Consider the following 12,912-nt stretch of genomic DNA (forward strand, 5'->3'; position numbering starts at 1 on the left):
CTGGCCCCCCTCCCCCCTGCCACTTCCCCTCCCTCCCCCAGGATCTTTGGCTTTGAGGGGGCTGATGCAGAAGATGTGGTCTACGTGAACTGGCTCAACATGGTTCGGGCCGGGCTGCTTGCTCTGGAGTTCTACACCCCTGAGGCCTCCAGCTGGAGACAGGTGGGGGCCAGGGGATCCCTCAGGAGGGAAGAGCCTTAGGTGGGGACCAAGATCAGGATTCTGGGTGTAGGGAAGGGACAACCGTACCTACGAGGCACATAAACTGGGTTGATCCCAGAGTCCACTGCATATGAGGGCAAGTCAGGTCACTGTTGTGAGTCTCGGTGTCCCTGTCTGTGAAATGGGAGTAATAATCTCCTTGCCCACCTTTGAGGGTGAATCAGATGAGATGATTTTACTATGATCACTAACAGATGACTTGCATGGGACTTACTCTGTGCCACTTAGTTCTAAGTGCTTTATGTGATTAACCCATTTGTCCCCAGTGTCAACCCAGGAGGTAGGTACTGTTATTACCCTCATTTTAGAGATGAGGCAATTGAAGCACAAAGCGATTAAGTAACTTGCTGGTAACAGAACCAGAATTCAAATCCAAGCAGCCTGCCTCCAGAGCCATTAGGCTACACTGTTCGGTGATGAGATGTACTTTAGAGATAGGGCAAGCAATTGAAATCTTTTAAGAAGTCAAGTAAGTCTGTTTTGAGGAGGCAATATTGTGTCATCAAAAGAACACACGGAGACTTCCCTGGTGGCGCAGTGGTTAAGAATCCACCTGCCAATGCAGGAGACACAGGTTCGGGCCCTGGTCCAGAAAGATCCCACATGCCGTGGAGCAACTAAGCCCCTGTGCCACAACTACCAAGCCTGCTCTCTAGAGCCCGTGAGCCACAACTACTGAGCCCACGTGCCACAACTCTTGAAGCCCACATGCCTAGAGCCCATGCTCCGCAACAAGAGAAGCCACTGCAATAAGAAGCCCGCGCACCGCAACGAAGCGTAGCACCCGCTCACTGCAACTAAAGAAAGCCTGTGCGCAGCAACGAAGACCCAAAACAGCCAAAAATAAATTTATTTTTTAAAAAAACACTTTTTTTTTTTTTTTTTTTTGTGGTACGCGGGCCTCTCACTGTTGTGGCCTCTCCTGTAGTGGAGCACAGGCTCTGGACGCGCAGGCTCCGCGGCCATGGCTCACGGGCCCAGCCGCTCCGCGGCATGTGGGACCTTCCCGGACCGGGGCACGAACCCCTGTCCCCTGCATCAGCAGGTGGACTCTCAACCACTGCGCCACCAGGGAAGCCCTGAACACACGTTTTAGAGTCAGGAAACTTGGGTTAGTCCTTGCTCTCTCCTACGAGCTGTGTGACCCTGAGCAAGTCACTTCACCTCTCTGGGCCTCTGTTTTGTCATCTGTAAACTGTGGATAACGGTGCCCTCTTGATCCCACTGTTGAATGCAAACAGGATTGTGGAGAAGAAAGTGCTCGGGGTCCTGGTGGCGAGGGGCCCTCTGGGGGTAACTGTTGTCATGAGGGTGGGCTGTGGAGCAGCAGAGGGGATGGTGGGTGACAAGGGGGAACATGGGGCTCTGGGTCCTGCCTGGAAATGGCCTTCCTGTCTACCAGGGCAGCCTGCCCTCCCTTGTGAGAGGAGAAGGGAAGCATTTGAGGGAAGAGGAATAGGCACAAAAGGACCCACAGGCTGGGGAAGAATAAAACGACAATAATAATTGACAATTAGTGCGCACATATGATATATCAGACCTTGGAATGAGCTCTTGATACTTCTTGCCTCGGGGTTGCAAATGATTCCTTTCTCTTTGGCCCCGGCAGGCCCACATGCAGGCCCGGTTTGTGATCCTGAGGGTCTTGCTGGAGGCCGGCGAGGGACTTGTTACCGTCACTCCCACCACAGGCTCCGATGGGCGCCCAGATGCCCAGGTCCACCTTGACCGCAACAAGATCCGGACCGTGGGCAAGCCCGCCCTGGAGAGGTTCCTGCGGAGACTCCAGGTAAACAGGGGCCTCTCACCTTGGAGGCCCCCTCCAGCCTCACCCTGTCTCCCCACCCTGTAACAGGGAAGGCTTCTTGGAGGTGGTGGTATTTAAGCTGGAATTTGAGTGCCAAGGAGGAACCAGCTATTAGAAGATCTGATAGCAGAAGAAACAAAGCGTAAAGCCTGGTCTTGGGACTGGAAGGAGCTTGGTGGGTTGAGAGACAGAAGGAGGAAGCCTGGAGCTTGGTGAGTGAAGGAGGGAGGGACAGTGGTCACTGCAGCCCTGACGTCCCTCCCAGGTAGGGATGTTTAGAGTCAGTAGACTTTTTGGGGTTCTGGTGCCAGTACTAACCAGCTGTGTAATTGGGGTAACATACTTTGCCTTGCTGGCCTCCACTTTTCTCATCTGTCAAATGAGGTACACCACCTGCCTCACCTGGTAGGAATTAAATGAAACAACATATATGTGGAACTGAGCGATAGAATGTCGTGTTATCCAAGCCAGTGTGACACAAAGTGTGATCCAGAGACCAGCAGCAGCATCGCCCAGGACATGCAGATTCAAAGGCACCACCCCAGGGCTCCTGATTCAGAAATTCTGAGTGCGGGGCCCCGGAACCTGCACGTTTACTAGCCTGCCAGGTGATTCTGACACTCAACAAAGCTGGAGGACCACCGATGGTGACCCACTCCTTACCGGGAAGTGCCTTCCATCAGAACAGGGTCCTGCTGGCTTTTTCAACCTGAAGAAGGCCCAGCCTTCAATTCAGCAAATATCTCTTTATGATTGTACTCCCACCTATTTCCAGAAGGGATGTTAGGCATTTTTCCTAAAAAGATATGTTTGGCCATTAAAGTAAAATAAAATTAGAAATTAAAAATCATTAGATGCAAAACACAGTGCAGTGTCTTGGGTCAGATTCCGGAATAGATAAAAGACATCAGTGGGAAAACTAGTGAAATCTAAATAACGTCTAGAGTTTAGTTAATACGAATGTACCAATTTTGTAAGATGTTAACAACAGGCAAAACTGGGCCAGGGCCACACGGGAACTCTCTGTACTATCTTGGCAACTTTTCTGTAAATCTAAAATTATTCCAAAACAGTCTATGAATAATAATAATAAGTCACTAGATAAAGGAGTCAAATCTGCCACATCTTCAGCCAGTATTGAACTGTGACTTAGTAGGGAGTGAACGCAGAGCATTCCGTTCTAGAGACTGAAGCAGGTGGGTCTCTGTACGAGAGGAGTCATTCAGCAGAATGGACAATGTCTGCAGCAGTAGTTTTACAGAAGATACGGAATATGGAAGCATTTTTGGTGTTGCTGTTTCTTTTATTAGCCCCCAGGAAAAGCCAAGAGCAGAGCAAGGAGCCAGCCCCAGGGAAGATGAAGGCTTTTCCATAGGGAAAGGCTTCAGCCATGGGTCACAAACACAGTCATAGCTTTGGCCCACCCGTATTATAGAAGTTGGTGAGCTGAGACACAAATGTGTATTTCTGACTTCTTTGAAGGCCTGACATCAACAGACGTAATTCCCACGTGAATGATGGGCTGGAACTGAGCATCAGCCACTGCGTTTGCACACTTGGACATTTGGACATGGCGTGACTCTCCAGTTTGCCGGGTCCACTACCTACCTGCCTTACTCACTTGTTCATGATAACACCTGGGTCCCGTCAGCACCCCTGTTGCCAACTCTTTGGTTTAAGCTCCTGGGGTCTAACCTGTCGACCTGATGAATGTGTGTTCACATTCTGGGTGTTAAATATCATGCAGAAGAGAGAAAGGTGAGGTATTCTCTCTAACCTTCCCCCAGGAGTTCCCAGTCGGTTTTAATTACTCCAAAGCTAGGGAAAATCATTCTAACCCTGGGTCTAAGAGGGGGAGGCTTACCTGGAGGGTGCCCTAGTAGGAATCCTACTTTGCCACCTGCAAATTGGCAAAAGAAGTAAGGATCAGAGCCACAAAATGTCAGATATTTGGAAGAGAGCTACATAGACCTCCTAGCAATAATCTTTATAATCACTGAAACTAAAAATAGGCAGCTGAAACAGGGTTTAAATCCAGCTGAAGATAAAGGAAGTTATACAGCATGTAGCACAGAGACACAAAGCTAGGAAATTTGAAAGAGAGATTAAGAGACATGGAGGATAGTGTGAAAAGGTCTAATGTACATAAACTGAAGTTCCAAGAGGAAAGGAGAGAGAAAAGGTAAGAGAGGGAATATTAGAAGAGATAATGGCTGAGAATTTTATAGAACTGATTAAAGACCCAATTCATAAATCCAGGAAGCTCTAGAGATACCAAGAATGACAATTGGAACCCCTGTCTAGAAACATCATAGAATGGGAATTCCCTGGGGGTCCAGTGGTTAGGACTCTGCGCTTTTGTTTCAGGGGGCCCAGGTTCAGTCCCTGGTCTGGGAACTAAGATCCCGCATACTGCGTAGCCAAAAAAAAAAAGTGAAGGCAAAATAAGAGTAGAAATTTAAAGGGGGACATAACTGTAAATATAGCAGGAATTTATGGCAATAACTTTTTAACTTGGATGAATGGACAAATTCCTAGAAAAATAATAACATTAAAATTGACTCATGAATAGATAGCTTGAATAATCCTATAGCCATTACAGAAATTAAATCGGTGGTCTAAAATCTTCATACAAAAAATGCTAAGCTGGGCCTTGCCTGGTGGCGCAGTGGTTAAGTATCCACCTGCCAATGCAGGGGACACAGGTTCGAGCCCTGGTCTGGGAAGATCCCATATGCTGCGGAGTAACTAAGCCCGTGCGCCACAACTACTGAGCCTGCGCTCTAGAGCCCGCAAGCTACAACTACTGAACCCCGTGTGCCTAGAGCTCGTGCTCTGCAACAGGAGAAGCCACCGCAATGAGAAGCCTGCCGCATCACAACAAAGAATAGCCCCCCCTCGCCACAACTAGAGAAAGCCCACGTGCAGCAACGAAGACCCAACGCAACCAAAGATAAATAATTAATTAATTTTTTAAAAATGCTAAGCTCACAGAGTTTTACAGATGAATCCTACGAAATATTCAAGTAACAGATGGTATCAATTTTATATAAACTCTTCCATACAATAGAAAAAGAGAGAATGTTCTCTACCTCCTTGTAAGTTGCCAGTTTAATCTTGATACCAAAATCGAAGATAGTTCAGGAAGGGAAAATGTAAATGCCAAAATTCTGAAACAAAATCTTAGATCAAACCCAGAAAATATCAATTTGGGTTTAATCCCAGAAATGAAAGGTTTATTTAACATCATAAAATATATTTATGAAAATCACCATATTAAAGGAGAAAAACCATGATCATCTCAATAGATTTAGAAAAAGTTCTTGAAAGTCAATATCTATTTATGATAAAAAACGCTCAGGAAACTCAGAGTCAAAAAGAATTTCTTTAACTGATAAGAGTTGTCAGTCGCTGTTAGACTGAGGAACAAGTCCTGAGAGCAGGTGAGGGGATTAAGCAGAGATGGGGTCAGGAGGGTGGTGTACAAGCACACACACACTTTATTTCCTATCAAAACTCTTTATATATTGCAGTAGGCAATACATGTTTTTGTTAAAATCACAAGACAGAATCATCAGACAGTATTTCCTTAGTGTTGAAGTTATAGTACAAAACATTCTGCGAACCAGAATATAAACATGCATGAGAACAGACTGTGATTACCGAAACATGCCAAGGACAAACTATAGTTAGAGAAACCGCAAGCAGCCTCACGGGCCAAGACTCATATCTTCTCTAATAATCTTTCAGGTCCTGTCAAGAATTAAGCAGGACTTTGCCATGCTTTAAGCTGCAAGAACTGTCAGCTTGCAACTGGTTCCCGACAAAGAGTGTCTCAAAAAAAGAAAGTACAGTAAATGTCATTTGTTGAAACACTAGAACATTCCTTTTAAAATCAGGAAGAAGACAAATATACTTTCTATTTCCACTTCTGATCAACAGTGTACTGAAGGTCCTAGCTTTTAGAAGGAAACAAGAAAAACAAGTAAAAAGTTTAGGCATTAGGAAGAAACAAAACTCATCGTTTTGGGAATTCCCTGGCGTTCCAGTGGTTAGGACTGTGCTTCCACTGCAGGGGACACGGGTTCTATCCCCAGTCGGGGAACTAAGATCCCGTATGCCATGTGGGCTGCCAAAAATTTTTTTTAAAAATTAAAAAAAAAACCTCGGGCTTCCCTGGTGGCGCAGTGGTTGGGAGTCTGCCTGCCGTTGCGGGGGATGCGGGTTCGTGCCCCGGTCCGGGAAGATCCCACGTGCCGCGGAGCGGCTGGGCCCGTGAGCCATGACCACTGAGCCTGCGCGTCCGGAGCCTGTGCTCCGCAACGGGAGAGGCCACGACAGTGAGGGGCCTGCGTACCGCAAAAAACAAACAAACAAACAAAAAAACCATCGTTTTGCAGATGATATGACTGTCTACGTAGGCAAGCCAAAAGAATCTATAAATTATTGAAAGTAATAAAAGAGTTCAGGGGCTTCCCTGGTGGCGCAGTGGTTGAGAGTGTGCCTGCTGATGCGGGGGACACAGGTTCGTGCCCCAATCTGGGAAGATCCCACATGCCGCGGAGCGGCTGGGCCCGTGAGCCATGGCCGCTGAGCCTGCGCGTCCGGAGCCTGCGCGTCCGGAGCCTGTGCTCCGCAACGGGAGAAGCCACAACAGTGAGAGGCCCGCGTACCGCAAAAAAAGAAAAAAAAAAAAAAAGAGTTCAGCAAGGTTGAATAAAGGCCCAAGAGGGTTTTTCATGGAACTCTACAAGCTGATGGTAAAATCTAGATGGAAGCGTAAAGGACCGTGAATCAGAGCCACAACACGCTTGAAGCAAAACAGGCTGGGGACTTGTTCCACCAGATACCAAAGTTTATTCTGAGACTTCTAAATTCAGTGTGGCACTGGGGCAGGAATAGACAAATTGACCCGTGGAACAGAACCAAGAGCTTTGATTGGTATATGACAGAAGTGGTGTTGCAGACCACTGGGGAAGGAGGGACCATTTAATAGTGGCCCTGGGACAATAGATTATCCTTATGGAGAGACACTTTGGATTTCTACTTTATACCACACACAGAATTCAATCCCAGAGAGATTAAAGGTTTACACATGAATGGCAAAGTTTTAAACTGAGAAAAGAATATCTTTATGACCTCAGAGTGGAGGAGAATTTCTCCCCATACAAGAAGCACAGGCCATCAAGGAAGAGATCGATCCCTTTAACTACATTAAAAATGACTTTTAGGGACTTCTCTGGTGGTCCAGTGGTTACGACTTTGTGCTTCCACTGCTGTGGGCCTGGGTTTGATCCCTGGTCAGAGAATTAAGATCCCGCAAGCCATGCGGCGCAGCCAAAATAATAACAATAATAATAACTTTTATTCATCAAAACTTACCATAAAGAAGGTGAGAAGATGAGTCTTAAACTAGGATAGGGTATTTACCACATATGTGTTAACAAAAGGTTAGCATCTAAATATATAAAGAACTTTAAAAAAAAAAAAAAAAAGGGAGGAAAAGACAACCCAACAGAAAAATAGGCAAAACTCATGAACAGAAGAGGAAAATAAGTAGCCCACCAACCTGTGGGATGCTATTCCATCTCGTTAGTCATCAGAAAAGCACAACTTAAACAACATGAGATTTCCACCCACCATCTTGGCAAAATGAAAAACTGTCAACGCCACCCTGGTGTGCCGAGCAGGACGGACTGCCAGCCCCTGCTTCTGGGAATGTAAACAGGTGCAACAACTCTGGAAAACAATGTGGGCATCGTCCTTTAAGGATGAGCATTCACCTGACCTCCAGACCTTGATTCTCTGGGGAAACCTGCCTCTGAGCATCAGGAGATGTACAGGATGTCCCCAGCAGCCCCAAAGGGCAAAAAGCACAGGTTACACAGCAACAGTGGAAGAGATGAAACTGTGGCGTGTTTGTAAGTGGAATACGTACAGCTTTGAGAAGGGTGAACTATAACTACACGCACAAACACAGATGAATCTCAGATGTAACTCGAGCAGAAAAAGCACATCACAGGATGTGGGCGAAATTTATGGTTGAGAGTAGAACTCGGGGAAAACAAGGGACTAATGAGCACCAGGTCGAGTGCTGATTCGTCAGATGGGGGAGACCACAGGGTGCAGTCAAGGAGGGGGCGACTGGACTGACTCTTAAGCTGGGTGGTGGTCGTACGGGTGTCTTATTCTTTATAACATACATACTATATATTTTGGGTGTGTGAAATGTTTTACTAAAAAAAGAGGGTGGGGACTTCCCTGGCGGTCCAGTGGTTAAGCCTCCGAGCTCCCACCGCAGGGTCAGTACCTGGTTGGGGAACCGAGATCCCGCATGCCATGCAGCCAAGGAGAAGTATTTGTTGAACACTAAGGATAATTGCCTGAACATTTGTCATGGTGAAAATAAAACTGTTTTTATTTATTTATTTTTAATAAATTTATTTATTTTTTGGCTGTGTCAGGTCTTTGCTGCTGCGCACAGGCTTTTCTCTAGTTGTAGCGAGCGGGGGCTACTCTTCGTTGCAGTGCACGGGCTTCTCATTGTCGTGGCTTCTCTTGTTGCAAGCAGGGGCTCTAGGCACGTGGGCTTCAGCAGTTGTGGCTCGCAAGCTCAGTACTTGTGGCTCGCGGGCTCTAGAGCACAGGCTCAGTAGTTGTGGTGCACGGGCTTAGTTGCTCCGCGGCATGTGGGATCTTCCCAGGCCAGGGCTCGAACCCGTGTCCCTTGCATTGGCAGGCAGATTCCTAACCACTGCGCCACCAGGGAAGCCCAATATTTATTTATTTATTTGGCTGCACCGGGTCTTAGTTGCGGCACGTGGGATCTAGTTCCCTGACCAGGGATCAAACCCGGGCCCTCTGCATTGGGAGCGCAGAGTCTTAGCCACTGGACCACCAGGGAAGTCCCTAAAAATGTTCAAAAAAAAAGAGGGTGATGATAATACCTTCCTTGTCTACAGCTCAAGTGAGACACGCAGAGGAGAACAATTGGCTTCACTTTAGTGTGGGCACTTACTCTGTGCTGGCACGTGATCCGCATTCCTCGCGTATTCAGCACAGGAAAGCTGCGAGAGAGCAGATGTAGTCCAGGGCTGGGCGCCGTTGGCTGTAGCCCCTGGCAAAGCCCCGTGGATGCCGGGAGGGCGCCCATGATAGGCACTAACTGCTGCCTTCCCACAGGTGCTGAAGTCCACAGGGGACGTGGCTGGAGGCCGGGCTCTGTATGAGGGGTATGCGGCGGTCACCGATGCACCCCCCGAGTGCTTCCTCTCCCTCAGGGACACAGTGCTGCTCCGTAAGGAAGCCCGGAAGCTCATCGTTCAGCCCAACACTCGCCTCGAAGGTAATGGGTTCCTGAGCCCTCACTGATGGGGGCCGTGCAGAGCCCTCTGGGAGCACAGAGAAGGCCTGGAACCAACCCGGGCTCAGGAAAGGCTACCTGGGGTGGCCCTCCTCCCCATGCCAACCCTCAGGCCCACACCTTGGCATCTTCCACCCCCCACACACACGGGGTCAAGCTGCTTCTCAGACGGCAACAGAAGGTTTGAGGCAGGCCAGCAGAGCAGGGGCTAGTAGAACAGGCAGACCCCGGGCCTGTGAGGAGGCCAGGCATCATACCGGAGAATCAGGCCTGTCGGGGGCCCAGGAGTGAGGTCAGCTCAGGCAGAGAGTTGGCACCCAGCAGGCCGAGTTGAGCCCAGGGGACAGCAGGACTTGGCAGAGCCCAGAGAGAGATCAGCACCCCCGTGGTCCTTCTCCCTCCTCAAGCAATGATGCCGTTGCCAGAATCCCTGGCCCTGTCTGCCTTGCGCTTGTACCTCTTGTATTAAAGGCGCTTTTGTATTAAGAGCGTTTGCTCCTCACTGCCATAGTCACGGGCAGTTGTGAGGGTTAAATGAAATAATTACCTCCTCCTGGTGTGGAAAAAGCATTTAAAAGGTTTATTCTAAACTCTACTCTGGGGAATTCCCTGGTGGCCCAGTGGTTAAGACCCGGCGCTTTCACTGCCAGGGCATGGGTTCAATCCCTGGTCAGGGAACTAAGATCCCCGCAAGACGCGTGGTGCGGCCAAAAGAAAAAATTAATAACAATGAAAATACACCTCATTTAAAAAATAAAATAGAGGAGTTTGGCCCCCACCCCTTGGCAACCCTCTCCCCGGCTCCCCACCCTACAGGCACACCCCCTGAGCTATCACCCAACCTCCTCTTCTTCAAACGGCTGTCACTCTGCCATTTTCCTGTCTGCTCGTCTGCTCATCTCCATGGCAGCAAGAGCAGCACATCCCTGACACCTGGCACAGGGCCTGGCCCACAGGAGCCTCTCAATGCCTGTCAAATGAGTGAGAGAATGGATCATGCCGGGCACATAGTCAGTGCTCATTACATGGACAATATCGTCATTGCTTTGACTGTCTAGCCCTGGGCATGCATTGGGGTTGGACTACTCACTTCAAGTAGTTCACAGCCCATTAGGAGTAAGCCAGAGAGAGAAATGATCTTATAAGGGAAGTGTTCATGGGTGCCCAAGAGACACAAACAGTGGTCTGAACACTTAGAGAAGGGAAGATCACCTCTACTTTTGAGGGACTCAGGGAAGGGTCTGGGGAGGAAGTGGGGGTAAAACTTTAAGGCCTGAAGAACAGGTTGAATTTTCAAAGGTAGTGGTGGTGATGTTGATGAAGATGCTGATGATGATTGTAGCTAACTTTTGAGGACTTCCATGTGCCAGAGTCTGGGTAAAAACTTTCCATGGATCAACTCCCAACAACTCAATGAGGAAGTTATTATCCCCATTTTTCAGCTGGAAACTAAGACACAGAAGGGAATGTACTTGCTTGAGGTCACACAGTTAGTGGGTGGCAGGACCAGGATTTGAACTTGGGCCATCTGAACTCAGAGCCTGTGCTCTTAGCTGCGTACATCCCATGATGCCACAGGGCACAACAAGGTGCTGTGAGTGGGTAGAGCAGTGGAAGGATGTTAGAGGGAAGTGCTTCCCAGGAATATTCAGGAACACCCCATAAGTAAGATGGGTACCCTGGGAACAGCCTCACTTAACAGGTGAATAATAGGTTCAGGGGTCGTGATGCTCGTGGTAGCTGGCGCCTGGTGAGCATTCCTTCAATGCATTCTTGTATTTAATCACCACAGCTTCTTGAGACAAGTACTGTGCTTGCCCACACTTTACAGATGAGGAAACTGAGGCTTAGAGAGGATGAGAAACTTGCCCAGGGTCCAGCAGTAGACAGAGATAAGGCAATTCCTGGAGGCCAAGGACTGTGTCTGTTTTACCTAACATGGCACTGGTGTAAATCTTTATTAAGGGAATGAATGAGTGCAGCAATTCACTGAATACCCCCCTTTAATATTTCCTATCTCATAGGATTATTTTAAGGATTCAGTTAGATAAAGAAATATTGAGGGGCTTCCCTGGTGGCACAGTGGTTGAGAGTCCGCCTGCCGATGCAGGGGACACGGGTTCGTGCCCCGGTCTGGGAAGATCCCACATGCCGCGGAGCGGCTGGGCCCGTGAGCCATGGCCACTGAGCCTGTGCATCCGGAGCCTGTGCCCCGCAACGGGAGAGGCCACAGCAGTGAGAGGCCCGCGTACCGCAAAAAAAAAAAAAAAAAAAAAAAAATATTGAGCACAATTTTTGGCACATGGTAAGAGCTCAGGAAGAACTAGCTGCTCCTATGCTTATGATTGTGATTCTGCTTCCCTATTAAGACCTTTTCCTGCTGCTGTTTTTTTCTCCATCTCCTCCCCAGGCTCAGAAGTACAGCTTCTTGAGTATGAGGCCTCAGCTGCTGGCCTCATCCGATCCTTCTCTGAGCGCTTCCCAGAGGATGGGCCCGAGTTGGAGGAGATCCTCACCCAGCTGGCCACAGCTGATGCCCGGTTCTGGAAGTGCCCCAGTGAAACCCCATCTGGCCAGGCTTGAGGCAGATTTGCATGGCCCTTCCCCCACTCCATTAAACCAAGGCTGCAAGTGGCCCCCTTTTTGTCCGTGTCTTAGGGGCTAGGGGAGGGGCAGGAGCTCGGACCTTGGTGCTACCTCAGCCGAGGGTGGCGACACTAAGCCCTTCCATTTGACAGCACTTTCCAGCTTACCAAGTGCTTCCCCTGTGTTATCTCATCTGATCTGCACTGCCCTCTGTGGGGTGAGCAAGGCAGGACTCCTTATCCGGCTTCCCAGATGAGGCAATGCAGGTTCTGAGAAAGTGACCTGGCATCCTGCAGGACTCAAAACCTATCCCAGTCCAGTGCTCTTCATGTATTACTTTTATAACCAGAAAAATAAATATTAGAAACCACCACCATCTTTGCAATTTGTGTGGTTCTTCCTTGCCTTTACCTCACTTCTCATTTGCTCCCAGCAAGGTGCTGGGATCAAGGCCTGCGGAGGGAGAAGGAGGGTTATTTTTAGGCTCCCATCCACAACGGGATTTTGACATCACCTCGAAATGTGGATACACAGAGAGTCAAGAGATGAACGTAGCACAATTTTTGCCGTCCTCCTTCGTGGCTTTTCTTCTATTTTAAAATATTCCAGGAACCTAAAACCTGGAAAGCCTCAACTTCAGCCACAATCCTAGGATTTAATCTCTTACCCTTTGTGTTTTTTCTCTGAGCCTGGACCTCTAGAGTAAGGAGGGAGAAAAGGAGTGGCCTCTTTTCCACCCGGTTAACCATGAAGATGAGGAGGGGAGGAGTTAGTTTTGCTGTTCATAAACACTACAAGGGCTCGTTTCCAGGGCTCAAAGCCAGAGGGCCCTGCTGCTGACTCTGAGCTGCAGGGCCCAAAAGCTCCTACTGGAAGGATCAAGGATAAATGATATGAGCTGGAATGAGGGATTGCATCTCAGTAGCTAGAAACC

At 48.5% G+C, this 12,912-nt stretch overlaps 1 protein-coding gene across 1 annotated transcript in view; it reads left to right on the top strand.

Annotated features, from left to right (window-relative positions):
• DPP3 (dipeptidyl peptidase 3) overlaps positions 1-12,345 on the top strand; it is a 34,399-nt gene extending 22,054 nt beyond the window's left edge. Inside the window, exons 15-18 of the mRNA XM_060019315.1 lie at positions 42-162; positions 1,832-2,011; positions 9,212-9,374; positions 11,803-12,345. Coding sequence (XP_059875298.1) covers positions 42-162; positions 1,832-2,011; positions 9,212-9,374; positions 11,803-11,975 — 637 coding nt within the window. The 3' untranslated portion in view covers positions 11,976-12,345. The remainder of the gene's footprint in view (positions 1-41; positions 163-1,831; positions 2,012-9,211; positions 9,375-11,802) is intronic.
• Positions 12,346-12,912: the final 567 nt, after the last annotated feature.

This window comes from Delphinus delphis, chromosome 8 (assembly GCF_949987515.2).
Source record: "Delphinus delphis chromosome 8, mDelDel1.2, whole genome shotgun sequence".
Classification (NCBI taxonomy): domain Eukaryota; kingdom Metazoa; phylum Chordata; class Mammalia; order Artiodactyla; family Delphinidae; genus Delphinus; species Delphinus delphis.